We start from the raw sequence: 21,691 nt of genomic DNA on the forward strand, positions 1-21,691 counted from the left end.
TTACTACATCGAGTTTGTTCTGTGGTAACAAATTCATCTTATTCTAAATTCAATCATTCTTAAGAGAGGCCTATCGTCATAAAAGATAACGAGTCGATAACCATGGAGGAGAACAAGCCAGCCGAGCAATCCAAGAGCGCCCTTAAAAAGGCTGAAAAGGAGGCAAAGAAGGCCGCCGAAAAGGCTGCAAAGGCGGCAAAGCAATCCACTCTCCCGGTTGTGGGTGGAAAGAAGTCAGACGATATCATTGGAATCACCACTTCCAAGGCCGATAACTTTGCGCAATGGTATCAAGAAGTCGTGCTCAAGGCCGAGCTGGTCGAGTACTACACCGAAATTTCGGGGTTCTATATCATGCGCCCTGCGACCATGTATATCTGGAACGTCATTCGCAAGTGGTTTACCGAGCGCATCGAGGCTATGGGTGTTGAGGAGACCAACTTTCCCATGTTCTTATCCCAGAAGTCCCTAGAGAAGGAGAAGGACCATGTTGAAGGTTTCGCCCCCGAACTCGCATGGGTCACAAAAGCGTGAGTCAGAATATAATTCTCATATTAACGCGAACCTATTCCAGCAATATACTATCGCCGGAATGGTCTATGTCGGATAGCAGCTAATTCTAGGTTGTCTCATAGTGGAGATAAGAACCTCGAGGTTCCAGTCGCAGTTCGCCCTACCTCCGAAGCAGTCATGTACCCTTACTACGCAAAATGGATTCGCAGTCACAGAGATCTTCCCTTTAGATTGAACCAATGGAACTCGGTCGTGCGATGGGAAGCAAAGCAAACTACCCCTTTCCTAAGAGCACGAGAATTTTTGTGGCAAGAGGGCCACACTGCACACTTGACCGAAGAGCTTGCTGGAAAGGAGGTCTTGGAGATCCTGGAACTCTATGCTGGCGTATATGAACAGCTCCTAGCAGTCCCTGTCGTGCGAGGGCGAAAGACTGAGAATGAGAAGTTTGCTGGTGGATACTACACGACTACGGTAGAGGGTTATATCCCTTCCAACGGACGAGGAATTCAAGGCGCCACCTCCCATTGCCTTGGCCAAAACTTCAGCAAGATGTTTGACATCACCGTTGAAGACCCGAATGAGAAGGGAAAGCACATCAACGTTTGGCAGAACTCGTGGGGTCTGTCAACCCGTGTTATTGGTGTGATGGTTATGATACACGGTGACGACAAGGGCCTGGTCCTTCCTCCACGAATTGCCAAGGTTCAGACCGTTCTAATCCCTGTCGGAATTACCAAGAGCACTACTCCCGAGGACAAGGCTAAGCACAGCGAAAAGTTCGCTGATATTAAGGAGACCCTCAAGAAGGCAGGTGTGCGCGTCGAGGATGACTTGAGGGAGGGCTACACCCCGGCGTGGAAGTTCAACGACTGGGAGCTGAAAGGTGTCCCTCTCCGTCTAGAATTTGGACCTAAGGATGCGGCCAAGGAAGTGGTTAGCTTTGCTCGCCGAGATACCGGTGAGAAAGGTACCATCCCTCTTTCCGACCTTTCCACGAAGGTCCCCGAACTCCTCGAAACCATCCAGAGCGATATGTACACCAAGGCGGAGAAGGCTTACAAAGATCACATTGTTATGATCAACAAGTGGGATGACGTCGTTCCGGCTCTGGATGCCAAGAACGTCGTCCTCATCCCCTTCTGTCTGGACGGCAAGTGTGAGGACCGAATCAAGGAACTCACGACTGGTCGCACGGATGAGGACCCCGACACACCGGAAGCGCAGAAAGCTCCATCGATGGGAATGAAGAGCTTGTGCATCCCCTTCGAGCAGCCGGCAGGCCTAGTTAAGGGTGAGACCAAGTGTCTGAACCCAGAGTGCGAACGGCTAGCTCAAGAGTTCGTCATGTTCGGGCGAAGCTACTAAGCAATCTATTGCGAAAGAAAAATGCTTCTTATATCTCATCGCGGAGGTGTATGTGGAGTCGGTTTGGGTAGGTGCGGTTAAGATATCACATGTAGCAGCGACGTGCGCTCTCGAGTTACAGAGTTTGGTAGTTCTGCTTTAGGAATGATAAAAAAAAGTTACTAGCCGGACGCTTATCTCAAGACTTAGATGTAGCACTATTCCGTCTAGTCGAGCGTAACATCTAGGTAGCTAACCCCTAAAAAGCAAAAGGGCCGTAGAGGTGATATGCTATCCGATACGGTTGGGTTTCTAGATTGCCAATCTAAGAAATTGCGATATTTGATCGGGATCGTGCGTGGGAACTCTCTACTAAACCATCGTAGCATAGGTAGCTTTACTTTCGACATACCTAAGCGAGAGACAAATACAAGGTATATACTGAAACTGGCGTTGTTTAGTTTACGGGTCTCCGTAATCTCGATAGTTTTCTTCATCATCAGGCCATGACGTATTGACGCCCAAAACAGCCATCTTATACCACACCTGAAGAGTCCGGTTTTACACAATAGATAGCCTTTAAAAAATTTAGCACAAGGGGGCTTGTGGAGGCGCTTCACCGGCCACTCACGAACGCCAATATATCAACCAATTAATATGCATGAAAGTCGGATAAGCATAAGAGTTTATATTATACGAGGTGATGACTTCCGAGGTAGATATCTAACACACAAGGCGTTGTTGGAAACCTGCTCAAAGCCTCACCGGTTGGGGTCCAGCTGACACGACGTCGGTAGCGTGTGTCTTAGTGCTGAGGTTCCAAGCCGAGAACGTGATTCGACCTTGTTCTTTTGGGCGTGCGTACTATGATATGATGATATGTATTGTGCTGTTGTGTGTTGTGTGTTGTGTGTTTTGGGTGGGTGTGGCTTATGGGAAGAAAAAGAAAAAGCAAAAGAAAAAGCAAAGCTCGGTTACACTTATATGGATCATATCGACAGCGTCGATTTTTGATTTGTCGTCGGAGAATTCTGATCGTACAGTATTTTGTGCTGATCTGGGATAGGTAATAGAACGGGGATTTTTTGTTTCTATAGGTAATGCTGACCTAGGCATAGAATAGGCTAGTATTTATGTATGACGCGGATGTGTATTGCCGATGAGAACAGGCGATGGCATAAGAAGAGGTAGGTGTTCGGTCGAGGAGCCATGTTGTGACTCTCCAGAGCTTTCTACTACACACACCTACATATAAGGTACCTACCTAGGTAGGTATATATATCATTGATTTACTTAAGCAATACCCAATAAGTGTTTTAGTTATATATGCCGCCCTTGAAAATGTCGAGTCTTATGAATATCCTCGCTGTGAACACGACGACAGCTGACTCCTTTTCAATCGCTGGAAAAATCGCCGTCGTTACCGGTAGTGGTCGTGGGAACGGGATAGGGGCTGCCACGGCCAGGGTGTTAGCCCGTAATGGTGCCTCCGTAGCGATTACCTACATGTCGGAGAGCTCGGCTCAGGGGGCGTACGAGATAGCCCAGTCGATCCGGGACGACTACGGGGTCGGCGTAGCATGCATACAAGGAGACGTATCCACGCCGAAAGGGTCACGGAAGATCATCCTCGAAACTATGGAGCAGCTCGGGGTAAACCACATCGATATCCTCGGTACTACCTAAAGGCTCTCCCCCCATAAGATCATCCCATATACTGTAATAGAAAGAAGACGAAAAAAGAAGTAAATAAAGAAAAGCACATATGGACTAACAGCACGATGCTCCCTATTGTAGTGAATAACGCCGGTTACGGGGTAACCCGACTCCTCCGCGAAACCGACTTCGAGCTGTGCCAGCGCACCTTCGCCACCAACGTCTACGGCCAGCTGTTCATGACCCAGGCGGCCGTCGACCAGGGCCGCATGCCCCCCGGGGGACGCATCATCAACATCGGCAGCATATCGTCCCGGATCCAGCCCGCTCTCGTCGGGATATACGCGGCGTCGAAAGCGGCGCAGGACAGTCTCACTACGTCGTGGGCCGGCGAGGTGAGTGAATCAGAAGCAGAAGCAAAAGCAAAAGCAGCTTCCTATTCTTGAAGCTATTCGAGATTGGATTATGAGAGCTAATGGCGGGCGTGTTGATTATTATCAATGTAGCTCGGCCGAACGCACGGCATCACGGTCAACACGGTGGCGCCGGGCCCCGTCGTTACGGAGATAACTAAGGACTCGCCGGAAGTACTTGACCCGCTGGTCCTGCTGCAGCGAGGGACGGAACGTAGGGGTGCGCCGGAGGATATTGCTGATGCGGTGCTGCTGCTTGCGTCGGAGAAGAGCCATTGGATCACGGGTCAGTTTATCGCTGCCGACGCTGGTATTACCGGAATCAGGTAGAAGGTACCTATATACAAGGAAGATGATGGATAGAAGGAAAGACTACCTACCTACTCTAATATTAATTTAAATTAGACGGAGTGTAGAGGTGGTATACCTAAGGTAGAGCGGCCAGTGAGGTATTTATTTTGTCATATATTATTAGCGACCAGCCGTATAGGGGTATCCCCAACATAATTATTTCGTTATATTTTTCCCTTCATAACAATTTCTAATCCGACGATGATCCACATAGTAGTCAGAGAGCAGGCTCCTTCACCTGCTACCACCTCCTGAAAGACTAAGCAGACATCCAGGCGATGCCTAAGGAGGTACCTTCTATTGCAACGCACTCGCTTCCAAATACCCATCAACCTCACGACAAAGCGCCGTCGACCTCCCCATATCAATCGCATCCACCCAAATAACCCCCCTCGCAACCGCAACCGCCTCCTCCCCCTTCCTCAACCCCATCATCTGCATGATCCCCACAATAGTCAGGATATGCCACGCCCGACTCGGGCTCCCCCCCTCCCCCTCCCCCGTCTCCTGCATCCCGCTCACCACGTGCGCCCACAGATTCAGCTCCGGCACCACGCCCCAGTCCACCAGCGGCAGCTGCGAGATCTGCCGGAACGCGTCGAGGTGCGCGCGCATCTCGCGCGCCCCGGCGCCCATCCGCGCCTTCACCGCGCCCAGGAACACCAGCGCCGCGCGGCGGAATGCCTCCCGCGCCGCCGTCGCCGAGTATCCCGGGTCCGCGGGGTCGTCGGGCAGCGCGCGGCCGTCGAGCGACAGGACCGCGTGGAACGCGGGGCCGAGCACCCGCGCGATCGTCACGTCGTCGGTCCAGAACCCGTCGGTCAACGGCCGCCGGTCGATGTAGCTTGCCGCGGCCGCCATCGCGCGCATCGCGCCCATGATGTCGCCCAGCGCGGGGCAGTCCGCGTCCCACGACGCCAGCAGCCGCTCGAGGTACCGCGTCTCGGCGCCGTCCGTGTCGACGGCCCGGATGGATCCCGCGGGGATGCTGAAGCGCGGCTTGGCGTTGTGGTATGTGGCGCCGAGGAGGTCGTACCTGTGTCTCGCGTTAGTTGGGTGGCTGGCTGGCTAGGTACCTAACCTAGCATAGTAGATAGATATTAGTATAACTATGCGTAGGTAAACAGAGAACTTACCAAGATATCATGAATCGCAGGAACGGACTGCTTAAACTGTCCAGACCACCTTTTCTGTTGATCAAACGCTGGAGCCCGTCCATGTGTATACAGAAGCGGTCAAAGTTCCCTAACGTAGCCTACATGTACCCTTTTTAGCACCGGTTAACATTAAAGTAGCATTATGTACCTATCTAACGTAGTAGGTACGTACGTCGTGGCAGACGAAACCAGTAACAGCAACGATGAGGCCCTCGCTATCTTTCTCATCAGGATCTGCGAGCCTCTTAGTGATAGACGCCAGCGACAGCGTATACCACTTCATCGCCTCGACGCTGCAGGCATACTCAGCCGTCACGGAGTCCTGGCTGGCCTTGCGGAACGAGGCCGCGTTCGCAAGCGTGATTTGCCAGGCCGCCGCGTCGGACAGTCCCACCGTTAGCCAGGTGAAGCGGAACGGTCTATAATGCGATTTCGCTTCATCGACGACTATTTGATACCAAATATACGTTAGAACCGGACACAATATAAACCATGCACCCGTGCAGCATCCAGCTGTCCGTTCCTCTTTAGGTACTGACTATACCGGATCAGACTCAGCCGTTCCTCGTTCATATCGATCGGATACGGCAGAGTCTGTAGTAAGCTGTCCGCCATCGGACTCGGCAGAGTCAACGACGACGACAAAGACGAAGACGAGCTTCCCTCATCCCTGTTCCTATCTGCTGCAGCGGCGGACGAGCTGCTTTCTCCCATAACAGGTACTTCCCCGCGCGTCTTCTTGGACCGCGGTTTTCGACGCGCCTTGCCGATGTCTTTCATGACGTGCCGCCGGATCTTGGTGGAGTGGCGCTTGACGTCGCTGGGACGGGCTACGTTCACGAATTCGAACTCGGGCATGGTGTATATATATCGCCCCCTTCTCTCTCTTTCTCTCTCTCTCTCTTTATGAAAAATGAGACGTTGTTATGACCAACCCTGGCGCAATTTCATAAGTCGAGCTTCGTTTTATACAGTTAGTAGTTGAGATGGTTGTTTTAAATGCCAGGGCGTTATAACTTATAAGTTAGGTACCTAACCTTATCATAGGATACATAGAATAAGGCAGACGGGGACTGTATCGTCCAATGATTCGTCCCAATTGAGAGAGTTCATATCGAGCAATGATATCACCCCTTAGTTTTCCCCGTCAGCTCAGCTGTAACTGGAACTACGTAGCGTATGTACAATGCCTACAAGGGTCAGGTCACATCATGACAAAATTGCCGGGTTAATAATGCCCCGAACCAACTTAGCGGTGGAAAAGGATTCAAGATGATAAACTTTAGTTTGATACAAATGAAGCGTAACCATGCGTCCGAATAGCTTCATTTTTCTTTTCTTTTATCTCTTATAATGTCCTCAAGTCATCGAAGGCTGACCAGTCCCGTACATACGTAATCTTATGTACAAGTATAATTATTCCATTAGTTACCTGTTTAATAATTCATACAATAGGTAGCACAGTTATACAGGAAGTCTTCACTCACATCAACCCCATCAACACAACATCCATAGGTATTCCCCAATAATTAATTCATCACGAAACAGACATCGCCTTTGAATTGAAACCGCTTTATATCTCATATATAAATAATTAAATAGGTACATATATGGATGAATGACCCATCATAAAAATAAACCCTTGCCTGTTACCAAAGTAGACTTTCCCCCATCTCCCTTTTCTTCTTTCTTCCTCTTACCCCAGCCTTCTTAACGCGAAGTACGTACCTACCTACCTAAGGTAAGGTAAGTTTAAACTCCCAACGCGGCGTTAAATGCATCGGCAGCAGCTTGTCCGACCAACGAATCGGCGGCCTCGGCGCCCTCCTCGCACAGCGTGACGGCCTCCGGCGAAGCGCCGCACTTGCTCTCGAGCTGGCTGCAGATGAAGTCGGTGATGACGGCGGGCTTGAGGGCGGAGCCGTGGTTGAAGTCGGCGGTGTTGACGGGCGCGAACGCGGCCGCGTCCCCGCGGTCCTGCTGCGCGCCGAACGAGATCGCGGGCGAGCCGCACGAGCCCGTGTCCACGGCCTGCTGTCGGCGGCGGCGCTGGCTGTTGTTGTTGTTCTGCGCGACGCACTGCTGCTGCTGCGCGTCGCAGTCGCCTACCGTGATGCTCTTGTCCCCGCCGTTGGCCGCGTTCGCGCACGCGTTCTTCTGCACGTCGCACGCCCGCTGGATCGCCGCGCCTTTGTTCAGGAACTCGTTGCCGTTCACGGAGAAGGGCTTCGCGGCGGCGGCGGAGCTGATGACCGGGACGGGGGCGGAGCCGACGCTGCCGGTGAAGGCGTTGACGTTGACGCCGGTGGTGGCGGTACCTCCGTTGTTGTTATTGTTGTTGTTGTTGGCATTGTCGTTCGAAGAATCGTCAGCAGAGCCGTCATCCGCATCGCATCCTATAAGATCTTTGAATTAGTACTGGTTGAACACTAATAGCTAAAGGTCAAAGTATCGAGTAAATCCAGACTTACCGTCATCTTCAGCATCGTCAGCAGCGTTGCCGGCGTTGTCGTTTGAGGTGTTGTCAGCGGACCCATCATCAGGTTCGCAATCTATATACCCCCGATACTATTAGCAACCATACTCGATACTCCAAATGCAAAAAAGGCCTGACTCACCATCATCCTCGGACGCATCAGCAGAGCCATCATCGGGTTCGCAATCTGTATACCCCCAATACCATTAGCGACCACACTTGATATTTCAAATACAAAAAAGCCTGACTCACCGTCATCCTCGGACGTATCAGCGGTATCGTCGGCGTTGTTGTTACCACCAGCACTGGCATTTCCACCAGCCGCGGCAACAGCAGCGTCGATCTCCTCGGGAGTAGCGTCCTTGACGAGGAGGTTCTGGGTGAAGATGCAGCCCTCGGTGTCGTTCTGGTCGTCGCAAGTGTTACCCGCGCCGGTCGTGTCTCCGACCTGGCCGGGGGCAAAAGTTCCGGACTGGAGCGCGAGCTGGGGATCGGCGCCGATCGAGGCGAGCTGGACAGCCAGGGCGAGGGTGATCTTCTTGTTCAGCTCGGCGGCACCCGCGGAGGCGGGGTCCTGGTGCTGCTGGATGGCGGCGATCTCGGGGTTCTTGGCGGTCTCTGTACACAGGACGGAAGCTAGACCGACTGAGCCAGTATTCCTTTCCTAGAAGATGTTAGATATCGCAGAACTGTAACATCGCTGTGTGGGTGTGGGTGTGATACATACAAGAGCACGGAACATCAGCGCGTTGGTCATGCCCTCGACATCGTTAGCCGCTTTGGCGTTGGTGAAAGCCTGGTCAGCCACTCGCTGTTGGAGACAGTCCAGATCCTGAACTTGGCCAGCACCCTGAGCGGCGGCCTTGTTTCCAAGGAGAGCGAAGACAGGGTCTTGCACCTTGTCGACGTTGTTCAAGTTCAAGGCCTGAGCAACACCCTTAAGGAACTTCTCGTGCGAATGCTCCTCTATAACCGCATTAGTCTTTTCCTTCCCATATTGTTTTATCAACCGTGGAAATACTTACGAGGAACCTCGCGCCTGAACTTGGCCGACGCACCAATAGGAGCATCGGTCGTCCTGAATAACTTCACGGCATCGGGGCGGGCGGACGCCACACTCAAGAGAGCGAATAAAGCAGCACTCGTCTCAACCTTCATATTGTCTGATTTTTCGGAAGTATTAAACAACGGCTTCGGTCGTAACTACGGAGATGCGTGTATAATAGAAAAGTCTACTAAAGAGGCCCTGCCTGGTAAAGGAATATTATATGCCGAAGGGTTTAATAATAATGTTAAAGAACGTTATAGAATAAACGAAAAAAAGATTAGTTCCCAGAACTAGAAAAAGAACGTAACAGGGTCAGAAAAAAAAGCGGTGATGTCGTTGGATGAGGCAAGAAGAGAGAGAAGAGAAAGGGTTCTGCATGGTATAGGGAATGCCATGTCCCTATATACACAAGTACAGTATGTCACATAGAATATTAGAAGTCGTATCGTAGACGCCAAGCATGAGCCCCCGGCTAAGGGTATACGGGGTCTGATGAAGCTCTAGCGTGGTGGTATGCCAGGGTCGGCGGGAGGGCGAACATTTGTTCTCCGGTCGCCAAGGAAAACATCTAAGCTAACTGTCTCACCAGAAGAGGGTATATCGACCCTTGGCCCCAAAAGATCTCATCGCGCGCTCCCAAGATGAGATGTTGCTGGGCTGGAGAACAAGAAACGCCATGTCAATCCAATCTAGAATGAGCGTGCTAGGATTGGTAATTTAGCTCGCATCGGCTCGAGTAGAAGCCGGAGTGAGCTTGTCGAGGATTGGGACCAAATGCTTTGCGTATGGCATTTGCGCACAAGACATCATCAGACCCAGGATTAGATGGATACCATTACAGAAGGTATCTATCTAGATACCTAACCCAATGCTGGGTTCTAGGGCCGGCAAGCCGTTCCTACAAAATCGCGAAAGTAGCTGTCAACAAAAAATATCTGCACTACCTAGGCAGCTAGGTAAGCCTTGCAATCAGCTCATGTTTTCTTCCACCCAGGGGGGAAATATCCCATCTCGGGTACCTAGGTAGTCAATTGATAAAGCTCGTGTTAAGGACATGGGGCGGCTAGAACAGGTATGTCAGTGGGAACGACAGCCTTCAATTTCGAGTTTGAGACGGACGAAAAAGTTGGGATGAGACTGACTATCCAACCCGAAGTGTCTCAAAGGTTGGACGAGCCGCGTCCGGGGTCATGATAGGTCAGGATTAACCCATGCGAAGAAGCCCCCTGGCGCTTTCGCCTCAAGGCTTCTTTTTCTTCTTCTTCAACTCCACATGGACTTCCGCACGCCGAAGTTTGGAAATTTGACCAAAAGTCCAATTCTACTTCCTAACCTTGTATATTGGCCACGGATTACTGTACATACTACACGTCTGTTCTCCTATCCTGGACTTCATGTGGCTATCAAGGACTGAATACCAGGGGTTTAATGTCTCCATAGAGACATAGATCGCCGAGAGCGTAAACGGTAAACAACTTCCAAGGTAATTTATCTAGAAGGCGGATACGAAGTCAACTGATCTCAGATCGTATACTGATACCAGTTGAGTACTATGTAATCAAACCTGAGGAAAATTAAAGCGAAACTCTCTTCAAGGGTTTACAACTATCTTAACCTGATGCTCAAAGACTTACTTTCTACCTTAATGTTGTATCTGTTTACGTAGGTCTTCAGCTTTTTACAGACTTACGTTCAATATTCCAGCATCGCGTTTAACCATGCACGCAACCACCTGCGATGACGCCAAGTTCAACCCTCAGGTTTACCGCCCGGCAACGATGTCTTCCGGGGTACAGCGAATCTTTAACAATAACTGACTGAATAAGGTCCCATCCATAGGGCCATAGGTTGTCCTCCCCGCATAAAGTGTATCCTGTCCACCTGTATTGCTCTGACGTGCAGCATAAAGAATGGTACGTACGGGGTTCGTCGAGTTGTTTGTTGGGGTTGATTGATCGGCTCTTGGTGTCTCATCCAAACCGGCTCTTACGTGCCAGGTAGTCTAAGCGGCTGTCTTCCTGGCATAAATCATCTCATGATGACCTGTCGGATGTCATAAATATCCAGATTCTACGTCTAGGCGCATGACTTAACTATATGGAATCATGGCCTAGTTATACAAGATATAAATAATTCTTAACGCTCGTTATGATCCCGTTCCTGATCCATAGTAGTTCTGGCAATGACCTCCACACTTCCTTTTATGGTCCTAGGCATGCATTCCAAATAATTACGTCTATGGCACAACGCTATACAAAGCTATACATACTGCTATAGCAAGCTAATTACGAGCCCAGAAACCTGAACTGCTTCGTAAGTCAAGAAGGCGTAGTACGTATACCATATACGACAAACAGTCCTCGGAATGGCGATGCTTTTCTTTTCAAATCTCGACAAAGTCTCGAATTGCTTGTATGTGTGTGTGTGTGAATGTATGTGGTTTTTGTTTATACAGATCGGCTAGTTATGCCAAAGTTGAAACTCTTTTCTTCTTCTTTTCTAAAGAATTGCCACGATTGAAACCTCATAAAATACGATCTTGCCATTAACGTCTATCAAATGAGGCACGACCCGCCGCCAGTCTAGTAGGTGGTTGATGGTGATAATTGTACAAGCAGCAGGGGGTGGTGGTAGCTCCGCTTCTTCATCTTCTTTGCTTTACTTTGTATGTAGTTATATTTTTTTCTGATTTTAACCGATAACCAACTTGTCCTCCTCGGGGAACTCGTACAAGGGGATCTCGAGGTTTAGCGGGGCCGGTCCTTTCCTTATACGTCCCGAGATGTCGTAGTGCGATCCGTGGCACGGGCAGAACCATCCGCCGTATTCTCCCGCCTCGCCGATAGGCACACAACCCAGATGCGTGCAGACACCTATATATTGTAAATCCACTTGTTAGCCTTATGTTATCCTGTAGATACTTTGAATTCGACTATATCATATAAAGAATGGAAGCAGCCGTACCCAGCATGACCAGCCACTCAGGCTTCTTGACGCGCTCCTCGTCGGGCTGGGGATCCCGCAGCACGCGGAGGTCGACCGAATTGGCCTCCTTGATCTCGTCCTCGGTGCGATGTCGGATGAACACGGGCTTTCCTCTCCACTTGATGATGACGTTCTTGCCCTCGGGGATGGTGTTGAGGTCGACCTCGACCTTGGCCATGGCCAAGACGTCGGCGGAGGCGGACATGTTCTTTAAGAATTCTGTAACCCGAGATATTAGCGTTAATATCAGATATCAATACCAAATAGTTGTTAGATGTGAAATATTTCTTTCCCATGCTTGGCTCGCAAGCTAGATCCTGACCATAGCCCATAACAATTCCACCACTACTACTACCACTACCACAGCCGTAACCGTAACCATAACCGTAACAATCGAAATCCTCCTTCCTCCCAAAAAAAATATGAACGGAGCAACAAGAAACGCACCTTGCACGGTGGACTTGGCACCGGCGGCCGTGATAGCGCCCATGGTTCCGACCATGAAGTACTGGAAGAGCAGGTTGGTGTTGGGGTTGGCCTTGGCCATGTAGGGGCTGAAGTCGGGGACCTTGGTGTACTTGGACTCTCCCTTGAACGGGCTGATGTAGATGTCGGGGTCGGCCGCGGTGTCGTTAAGCCGGGCGGTAGTGCTGAGGGCGCGGGCGGCATTTAGTCGGGTAGTGGTGCTGCAGGATCTCGCTACTCCTCGCGCGAGCGCGCGGGACGCAATGGTCAGAGGCGCCATGGCGGGGGTTTGGTGGTTGGCGGGAAGGGAGGTTCAATTGGGTCGGGGAGATAGAGTCTTAAAAAAAAGGTTGAGGTCTTTTTTTGGGGACAATAACTAGGTATCGAAAGACTTCGGCAATGTTTCCAAGCTAAACGTGGTTATGCGAACTTCCCGTAATTGGCCTCAGGCAGGAAAAATTCAAGAGCTGTGAAATTCCTGTCGAATGATTGGTTCAATTCTTCGGTTTTAGCCCGACATCATTCCGCTGAGTCAGCAAATTTCGGAAGTCATGTGATTGGAGACCTTTGTAGGTGACGTCGCGTCCATGGATTAGGTAATGTTTGAACATTAGGTTAGATAAGGTACCTAGGTATACTTTATGTACATATAATAAATAGTATTAGTAGGTAGGACTTTTGTTAATCATTCTTAATTCAGTTGTATAACTTTGATTATTAAGAACTTTAGACGTCAGGTATTAGTGTGCATGTACCTTAGGTAATTACCTCTCCTAAGCTTTATTCGAGTATATCAGGTACAGGTACCTACATGTAGACAGCACTCCACCTTACGACATCAGCAAACAGAGAGAAATCGCAACTTGGAATATAACAATACTCCTTCACTTGCCTTAGTCCTTATAAGTGTTTTTTAATTTAACAATTTCTGAGCAGATATGGGCCATCTCGTAACAGTTGCGACATGTTCGCTAAACCAGTGGGCCCTTGATGTAAGTCTATAGCCGAATAGAACAAACTTGTATTTTAACCCGCAGCGCCGGGACTAACGATACCTCTATATTTCCGTAGTGGGAGGGAAACACCCAACGTATTATCGAGAGCATTCAAAAAGCGAAAGCTGCTGGTGCACGGCTGCGTGTTGGACCAGAGGTGAGGCCCTTATTATATCTGTTTTTGCTATTCAGGCTTGCCATTTGCCGCCATCCGACCCACGGCTAACCTGGAATGACAGCTGGAAATATGCGGCTATGGATGTCTCGATCACTTGATGGAGCAGGATCTCTACCTGCACTCTTTAGAGATGCTGAAAAGAATCCTACTTGATGAAACATGTCACGATATCCTACTAGATATTGGTATGCCTATCCAGCATAGGAACCAGCGATTCAACTGCCGAGTCATATGCCTCAACTCCAAGATCCTAATGATCAGACCAAAGATGTGGCTTGCAAACGACGGAAATTACAGGGAGATGAGGTTCTTCATCCCGTGGATGCACCCTCGGGAGGTCGAAGACTATCATCTCCCTCGGATGCTTCAGGAGATCCAAGGAGCCACCCATGTACCGTTTGGTGATGCCGTCATCTCCACCCCTGATACCTGCATGGGCGCAGAGACTTGCGAGGAGCTTTTTACGCCCGCCGCGCCTCATATCCCCATGAGCCTCGACGGTGTAGAGATAATCACAAATTCTAGCGGTTCGCATTTCGAGCTGCAAAAGCTCGAAACTCGGCTCCAACTTATTATGGAGGCTACCAGGAAGTGCGGGGGTTAGTATGCGTTTTAAAGTACAGTACACGATGCTTGAACAGATGCTAACTTTTGTCCGTGGCTTAGGCGTCTATCTTTATGCTAATCAACGTAAGTAAACCTAGTCTCCGTTGAAGAGCTGAAACTAATAAGGCTTTAACTTTTAGAGGGTTGTGATGGTGACCGGTTATACTACGATGGCTCGGCTATGATCATCGTGAATGGAAACGTAGTAGCTCAGGGCTCACAATTCAGTCTCAACGATGTCGAGGTGGTGACAGCAACAGTGGACCTCGATGAAGTCCGCGCCTACCGCTCGGCAATCTCTCGAGGGTTACAAGCTGCTAGTTCCACCGCCAAGTATAAGCGTATTCAGACTGCATTCGAGCTCAGCTCAGAACAGGATGATTTCGATATTGAAAAGTGCCCATCGCCCCCAGTCAAGCTTCGATATCATACTGTCGAAGAAGAGGTCGCACTGGCAGCAGGGTGCTACCTATGGGATTATCTAAGGCGGTCCGGGGTCGCAGGGTATCTTGTACCTCTAAGCGGTAAGTGGTATTCTATCCCTATCACCCCGACCATACTTACTACCTAAGGTAGCTAATCCGCATTTCGTCAAAAGGAGGCATCGATTCTTGCGCTACGGCTACTATCGTCTATGTATGTGATATCTTCTTATTGTTTCTCTCATGTTAGTTCGGCCTTAAACGCGGCAAATTCCTATAATGAGGATTCGATTTGCTCCTACCCTTGAGATGACATTATTCCAAGTAGAGTTCCCATGAGTACTGACGCATACCTCTACAGTCCATGTGCCGTATTGTGATGGAGGCGATCAAGGAAGGAAATCCTCAAGTGATCGATGATGTGAAACGCATTGCCAAATATAAAGGCGAGAATGTTCTACCTGAGACCCCCCAGGAACTCTGTAACCAGATTTTCTCGACCATCTATATGGGTATGAAGGCACAGAGTTCCCACGAGACGCGACAAAGAGCGAAGGATCTAGCAGAAGCTATCGGCAGCTACCATGTCAATCTAGACATTGATGATGCCTATAACGCTCAGAAGGCTCTTCTCGCCAACACGCTAAACTTCGAACCGAAGTTCAAGGTGCATGGTGGAAGCTACCAGGAGAACATCACATTGCAGTGTCTCCAAGCAAGAATCCGCATGGTCACAGCTTACGAATTTGGGCAAATCTTGCCGACGGCTCGAAACAGGCCGGGTGGTGGAAGCTTGCTCGTTCTCGGAAGCGCAAATGTGGGAGAATCTCTCCGTGGCTACCTGACAAAGTACGTCTTCAATCCCGTTTTATTCTTAACAGTATGCTGACAATGTCGTAAGATACGATTGTTCAAGGTCAGTATAGAATAATCCCCTTGGTTTAAAGCCGGTTATCTGCCCGAGTGTCCATCTTACGGCGTGTGTCACAACATCCACCGTACACTTACAATAGTTCTTGACCTCGCTACTCGTGATGTTTACTAATTCATATTATGGTCTAGCGCCGACATCAATCCAATTGGTTCCATAGACAGTACGTTATCTAACTTCCATTAACTTTCGTCTCACTTAACCCAAAACCCCTACTTCTGCTGTTCGGCAAGGATCTTATCTCTTTACTCCCGACGTATGAAGCTATTCGCAAAATCAATCACTAACACTAGATATTATATAGAGGCCGACCTAAAACGCTTCATCGCCTGGGCTGAGAAGAACTTCGACTTGCCCTGCCTGCATGATTTCCTAACCGCTACGCCGACCGCGGAACTTGAGCCCTTAACAGATACCTACGTCCAGAGCGACGAAGCGGACATGGGAATGACCTATGCAGAACTGACGATCTTCGGCAGACTGCGCAAGGAGAATAAGCTAGGGCCCTTTGGCATGTTCCAACGGCTTGTTCACGACTGGAGCGCCGACCGCGTCAAGGGGCCCGACGACGACGCCCCGGAGTACACGCCCGCCCAGGTGGCGGAGAAGGTCAAGCGCTTCTTCCATTTCTACGCTATCAACCGCCATAAAATGACGACCCTCACGCCCGCTTTGCACTGCAATCCTTACTCCCCCGACGACAACAGATTCGATCTTCGACCGTTCCTGTACCCTCCCTTTTGGAAGTCGTGGTCCTTCAAGAAGATCGATCGGGAGCTGGAGAAGATCGAGAAGCGGATGGCGAAGAAATAAGGGGGAGGGGGTTGGGGTTGTTTCTGTGGGAAGCAAATGGAAATGAATGGCCTCGCTCTTGTATGTATGTAGGAGGTATGTAGTAAGGTATTCAAGGTACATAGGTCTAATACTACATAGACGTATTTTAGAATATGTATTCCATTCAAGCACGCCTTGCTATTTTTGACCTACTCGGATCAATGCGAAGATGTATGACCATCGCACGTAGGTAGAGCTACCTACTGAGCCTCTGATACGAAAAGGGGCCCCGGATGATGGACGCGGCACTCCAATATCGACCTTGGTCTGTGGGGTTTCGTTCGTCTTCATTACCTACCAGGTGCCTAGGTACCTAGTCTTATCTAACCTCGACGGGATTTATCAACCAACCCCTTACAAAGACACTGTCGGAATGCCGTTAAAAAAAAGTTTAAGTGCCAGGTAGGCTAGGTAAACACCAATTATTTCCGTTACCAAACCTTTACCAACGAATACCAAGACAGGTACCTTAAGTATTTTAAATGCTGAAAAACAAATAAATTATTGCCACGTAGAACCAAAATGTGCTAATTATTTCTAACACTCATTTCCATTGTATATGAGATAATTTAGTGAAGTTATGCGGATAGCAGAACGACCTTGCTCGATAGTGGAATACGCACTTTTTGTGGGACGCTATTCTAAGTGTCTATCTACTACCTGATACATATTAGCACCAGCAGCTTCTCCTTGCCATCTTTATTTCTGATAGTAGATGCTTGCAAAGCAAGAGCCCAAATACAATCATAAGCTCGCAAGGAGTCGTGCGTTCGTGTTAGCATAACGCCTGGCCTGCGAAATCCCGTAATCCACGAGTACACCAACCAACCACCCCCCTTGAACTGAAGGTATATCAGGTACACCATAGGTACCTAGCCTTATAACATGGTCGATAAGGGGGGAGCCAACCCCCAAAGTTAGTGGATTCTCTTCAGCTCCTCGACCAGATTGCGCATAGCCTCGACGTCGGGCCCCAGGCCCGCGCAGATCTCCTCCTGGACCTTCTCGTCGATGTCCAGGAACCGCTCGAGGAACTCTCCGTCGATGAAGCGGAACGGCCCGTTCGTCTCGCGCGCTTCGTTCCTGAAAGACCGGTATCTGGAGAAAAGTATGTTGCCCATGGTCTCCACGACCTCCGCGAGCCTGTTCTGGAACCGGATCAGCAGGTCCTGATAATCGGAGGCGATAGTTCCGAATAAGTAGACGCCCCCTTCAACCTGTAATTCTCTTCGTTAGCAACGGCGTTCTCATATATATATATATATATATAGGTATATATATATGTATAGAACCGTGGGATAACTCACTGTGCCGAGAAATGCGCGCGGGACAACGACTGCATTCTCGCTTGCGTCTACTACTACCTTTCGGATCTTATTCACCATTTCGCCGAGGTTGATCTCACTAGTAATCTCCATGCGGCGCTTGTCCTCTATTGTGACGCCGGCCAGGTTTCGCCTTAGCACCAGTAAGTTTCCCTCCGAATCCGACTCCAGCCATGATTCCTGGTCTATGTGCGACACAGCGGTAGACCAAAAGGCTTGGTAATCTCTTGCGACTTCCACGAGCTTGGCCCTTTGGCCATTGGCGGGTGGAACATATTCGACTAGCGTCATAGATTTCATCAGGTCAGCGACCGCAATGATGTTACCCTCAATTGCTAGATCGACAGGATACGCAGCCGGCCGATATGATGCCAGTTTTCTCATCTCTACAGATACCGACGATATCTCATCGTATGAATACACCAGGACTGTCTTTGCTAAGGCTGCAACGACCATGTCTCCCATGATACTTAGACACCTACAGGCACCTCTCAAGTCCTTGGTGCCGATGAGGTAGGGGGCCCTTTCACTGTCAACCCCAATAACTAGAATTCTTCCCCTGATAAAGTTCTCTTGTGAGGTGCCTTCCGCTTTGTCGAGAAATGAAGTACCGACTAAAAACCTTTCAACTAGATTCCCATACGAATCGGGAAGTTCCGCTCGAATGACAGCTTCAACCACTTCAGTCCGTGGCGAGCTACTCAAAATCATTTCATTTCCGAGCTGCTTGAAAGCAACTTCGTCCACCAACTTAAACGAGCTGGTGATGATCTCCGCATTATCTGTCACTTCCCTTTTCAAGCAACCCAAGCCAAAGGCCCGCTCGCTACGAGAATAGGCTATGCGACGAATGGTTTCTCCCATAGGTAATGTCTGCACGTGTGTGCGGCGTTCCGTGTCTATTTGTGATATTTTAATTTCTTTTTCTGTTGCGACAGCAATAGAGTCTGGGAAAGCCTCGGTATCAAACGGGCACACACAAGTTGCATCGTCAGCCGTAACCGCGGAGTATACTATTCTACCCTCAGTTGCATAAATCACGCTGGGATGCTCGCTTGTGGCGAATACGTTGTAAATCCCCTCCGTCCGGGGGATTAGCTGCAATCCAGCTTGTCGTGTCCCTAGAACGACGCTCTTCCGCCCGGACAGAGAAAAGTCCGTCTTGGATACGTTGAAAGTAATGACAAAGCCATCCTCCATGGCTATAAACAATGTTGGCCCAGCTAACTGTGGTGGAAGAACTTGCGCTAGCACGATGTTCCGCGGTATAGACGCATTATTATCTTTCCGCCGCAAGCTCTCTCCGTGAAGAGACTGCAATGTTTTTATGTCAATGACAGATATCATTCCCGATTTCCAGAAGCCAATAACCCCAATCGAAGGGTATTCCGGAGGAAGGTGTACGCAAGCAACTTGATCTTGCTCTTCTAAATCGTTATACCCGACCCTGACTAGGTCCTGTTCTATCTGTAGGGATAGAAGAACCGACCCGTTGACAGACAGTAAAATCCATTCGTCATTTGCCGATGCGTTTGTTATGTGCCCTTGTGCCGGTTTCCACGTCGACACAACGACGCCACTCTCCAAATCCACCAACAGCGCAGTGGTCGTGGTGACCTGGAGTATTCGCCCATTAGGGAGGTTTCGGGCCAGTAGCGTCTGCTCCTCAAATATCATTCCTCCAAATTCGTCGAGTTCTTCAACCTCACCGCTAGGCGCAAACTTAAATATTCGAGTTTCCGTCAAGAAAGAAGCAACCAATGTATCGGTCTTGGGCGTCCCGTGGGACTTAAGGGGAAATAGTGCGCGAACGTTTTCCATATCGGAAATAACACCGATATCATCAAGTCCAACACCACTTCGTACACTACGTAGACTCCCGTCCTTATGGGCACCACTGCCGGTGACAATTCTTGCTTGACCAGATGAGTATTCATTAGTAGTCTGTCCCTCCCCTTCGCGATTCCCCATATCCATTATATTTAGGTCTAGAATCGGAGCAATGCTCTCCAAGGTTTGGACTAAACGTATCGACTTCGCATCAAGGTCGACATGGAAAACTTGCGAGTCCCCATATTGAGATCCGACAAATAGGACATCGTTTCCCGCGTAGACGAGGGTATACGCCCTCGAAGTCTCCCCAATTTTGGTCATTTCCAGGCCGGTTACCACAGGCCCATCAAGGAGAATTTCGAGAAGCCATAACACTCCATAGTCGTCGCCGATAAAGTAATGCGAAACGTCGTATTCGGCCCATGCTACGAAGATGGAAGATTCTTTTAACGGAGTTTCGACTTTCTTCTTTGCTGCATCATCGTAATATAGCAACCTAGTCTCGCCAACAACAATAACACCGCCGAGTTGGGCTCGCGCAGTAGCGGCATTTCGTATTATGTAGCGCTTCTGATCTTCTTCGCCTTTACCAACCGGGATTAATATTCTCGCGCCGGGGTCTGGAATTTCCAGACGATCAACCTGATCTCGGACTTCGAATCTGGAAACCTCAGTGTTTTTGTCGTCGGCGGTTAAGCGATATGTGACAAGTTGGGAGTCGGGGACGTCGGTTCGGGTTTGGTAGAGGAATGCGATCTTCGGATGGCCAGTTTCGACGTGTAGGAATGTTGCGCCTTTGATATAAAGCTCCGACACCCTTACTTGATCCATCCAGTGTAAGTTTTGTCTCTTGCTCTTCACGGTGTGCATTCGTAAGACATTAATAACGCCTTCCCAAAGAAAGACGACCATAAACCTCCCTGTCGGGTCGACCACGCACATATCCTGGCTCTGGGCATCGCGCATATGCTTTTCATGAATATCGAAGAAGGAGTCTACCGTTTCTAATCTTTCATTTGTAGCATTCCATCCAAAGGTGAAGTAATGAAATCTATCCGTGCCGACAAAAACCAACTCGGTCTTGGTATCGCGAGGTTGGAGCTTCTGTAATATGGATATGGTACCGTTCACTCGCTTCGTGTCCGTGTGGACCAAGGTGCCAGACTCGTGGAGCTTCCATATTTCTAGACGATTAGTCTTGCTGGTAAATAAGATAAAAAGTCAGTTTTCGCATTGCCAACGTAACGTCTCTTTGCTCTTCGGGCAGACCCACGCAAGAATCAAGCACTCGTCCTCACCAGGAAACAGGTTAACACGCAGTGCGTGCCGCACACTATTAGGCCGGTGGATAGGCGCTATGTATGCCATTGTTGCGAGATTCGCATTGTTCGCGGGGACTAGAACATGACAAGAAGTTCAACTATTACGACCTAGGTACGGATCCGTACTTGGAGTTGAATCTCTGAGCTTGAATAATAATTAGGTAGAAAGATGATGCAAAGGCCCGGCAATAAAGCCGCTGTCTCGCGGGGATTGGAGATAAAGCGATAAAGCTTGGATGTGGGACCGACAACCCCTGCTACCTTGTAGCTAGCTTGGCGCTATCCATCTATTAGTGTTAGCGTGACGAGCATTATACCTAGGGTTTATTTAATTCAAAATATCTAACCGTTAGATGCACTTATACACAACAACTATCCTCTCTTGACTAGAGACCTATAGATAGGGTAATCTTATGTTAGCTAAGTTACGTTCAAACTTGGTTTGTTGCTAGATTACCTACCTAGGTAGGTACCTAAGGTTAGGTTAGGTAAACTATATGATAAACGCCGACGTAGATGCGTACCGTATCTCATGCAGTATCTCCCGAGAAGAGTAGACAGTCCCTCGGGGGTTTGCATGCCGGACACTACATACCTATAACACCCGACATCAGGTGAATCTCCGATAGCTTGGGCACGTAGACACAGGATTGGCGACAAAAAATGGTATCGCAGAATCATCCTTCGTTGAGACTAAGAGAGTATAGTATAATTACTGTATATCTTCTAACGACAAACATTCATGATACTCGCCAAAGCCAACTTCTTCATCGTCCTTCGGTTCTGGTGAGCGCTTCCTATATCACAAGGTGGAAGTATTTAGCAATTGCTTCG

General features: G+C 49.3%; 7 protein-coding genes across 7 annotated transcripts; 3 read left to right on the forward strand and 4 right to left on the reverse strand.

Moving 5' to 3' along the window:
* Window positions 1-11: 11 nt before the first annotated feature.
* On the forward strand, window positions 12-1,984 carry F4812DRAFT_348749 (proline-tRNA ligase-like protein). Its single transcript, XM_047931706.1, has 2 exons — window positions 12-530; window positions 636-1,984. Exons 1-2 carry the CDS (start codon window positions 103-105, stop codon window positions 1,879-1,881), a joined length of 1,674 nt encoding a protein of 557 aa, XP_047791163.1. The 5' UTR covers window positions 12-102; the 3' UTR covers window positions 1,882-1,984.
* Window positions 1,985-3,083: 1,099 nt separating this feature from the next.
* F4812DRAFT_424901 (putative short-chain dehydrogenase) lies at window positions 3,084-4,774 on the forward strand. The gene is made up of 3 exons (XM_047933871.1): window positions 3,084-3,535; window positions 3,658-3,911; window positions 4,023-4,774. The coding sequence occupies exons 1-3, from the start codon at window positions 3,187-3,189 to the stop codon at window positions 4,257-4,259; spliced, it is 840 nt and encodes a 279-aa protein (XP_047791164.1). The 5' UTR covers window positions 3,084-3,186; the 3' UTR covers window positions 4,260-4,774.
* Window positions 4,353-6,594, reverse strand: F4812DRAFT_470645 (uncharacterized protein). The gene is made up of 4 exons (XM_047939000.1): window positions 5,977-6,594; window positions 5,610-5,884; window positions 5,417-5,535; window positions 4,353-5,316 (listed from the first exon to the last, which is right to left on the reverse strand). The coding sequence occupies exons 1-4, from the start codon at window positions 6,293-6,295 to the stop codon at window positions 4,578-4,580; spliced, it is 1,452 nt and encodes a 483-aa protein (XP_047791165.1). The 5' UTR covers window positions 6,296-6,594; the 3' UTR covers window positions 4,353-4,577.
* Window positions 6,595-7,077: 483 nt separating this feature from the next.
* Window positions 7,078-9,408, reverse strand: F4812DRAFT_348786 (uncharacterized protein). Its single transcript, XM_047931707.1, has 6 exons — window positions 8,939-9,408; window positions 8,641-8,879; window positions 8,166-8,577; window positions 8,056-8,100; window positions 7,909-7,989; window positions 7,078-7,833 (listed from the first exon to the last, which is right to left on the reverse strand). The coding sequence occupies exons 1-6, from the start codon at window positions 9,069-9,071 to the stop codon at window positions 7,190-7,192; spliced, it is 1,554 nt and encodes a 517-aa protein (XP_047791166.1). The 5' UTR covers window positions 9,072-9,408; the 3' UTR covers window positions 7,078-7,189.
* A 1,885-nt stretch (window positions 9,409-11,293) lies between these two features.
* F4812DRAFT_348789 (ubiquinol-cytochrome c reductase iron-sulfur subunit, mitochondrial) lies at window positions 11,294-12,871 on the reverse strand. Its single transcript, XM_047931708.1, has 3 exons — window positions 12,394-12,871; window positions 11,926-12,165; window positions 11,294-11,834 (listed from the first exon to the last, which is right to left on the reverse strand). The coding sequence occupies exons 1-3, from the start codon at window positions 12,689-12,691 to the stop codon at window positions 11,653-11,655; spliced, it is 720 nt and encodes a 239-aa protein (XP_047791167.1). The 5' UTR covers window positions 12,692-12,871; the 3' UTR covers window positions 11,294-11,652.
* Window positions 12,872-13,095: 224 nt separating this feature from the next.
* F4812DRAFT_424917 (glutamine-dependent NAD(+) synthetase with GAT domain-containing protein) lies at window positions 13,096-16,510 on the forward strand. The gene is made up of 10 exons (XM_047933872.1): window positions 13,096-13,403; window positions 13,483-13,563; window positions 13,646-14,183; window positions 14,251-14,274; window positions 14,331-14,714; window positions 14,789-14,826; window positions 14,974-15,461; window positions 15,514-15,528; window positions 15,675-15,706; window positions 15,848-16,510. The coding sequence occupies exons 1-10, from the start codon at window positions 13,350-13,352 to the stop codon at window positions 16,354-16,356; spliced, it is 2,163 nt and encodes a 720-aa protein (XP_047791168.1). The 5' UTR covers window positions 13,096-13,349; the 3' UTR covers window positions 16,357-16,510.
* A 373-nt stretch (window positions 16,511-16,883) lies between these two features.
* Window positions 16,884-21,031, reverse strand: F4812DRAFT_424920 (mono-functional DNA-alkylating methyl methanesulfonate N-term-domain-containing protein). The gene is made up of 3 exons (XM_047933873.1): window positions 20,809-21,031; window positions 17,685-20,736; window positions 16,884-17,594 (listed from the first exon to the last, which is right to left on the reverse strand). Exons 1-3 carry the CDS (start codon window positions 20,901-20,903, stop codon window positions 17,295-17,297), a joined length of 3,447 nt encoding a protein of 1,148 aa, XP_047791169.1. The 5' UTR covers window positions 20,904-21,031; the 3' UTR covers window positions 16,884-17,294.
* Window positions 21,032-21,691: the final 660 nt, after the last annotated feature.

This window comes from Daldinia caldariorum, assembly GCF_022478825.1.
Source record: "Daldinia caldariorum strain CBS 122874 unplaced genomic scaffold F4812scaffold_6, whole genome shotgun sequence".
Lineage (NCBI taxonomy): Eukaryota > Fungi > Ascomycota > Sordariomycetes > Xylariales > Hypoxylaceae > Daldinia > Daldinia caldariorum.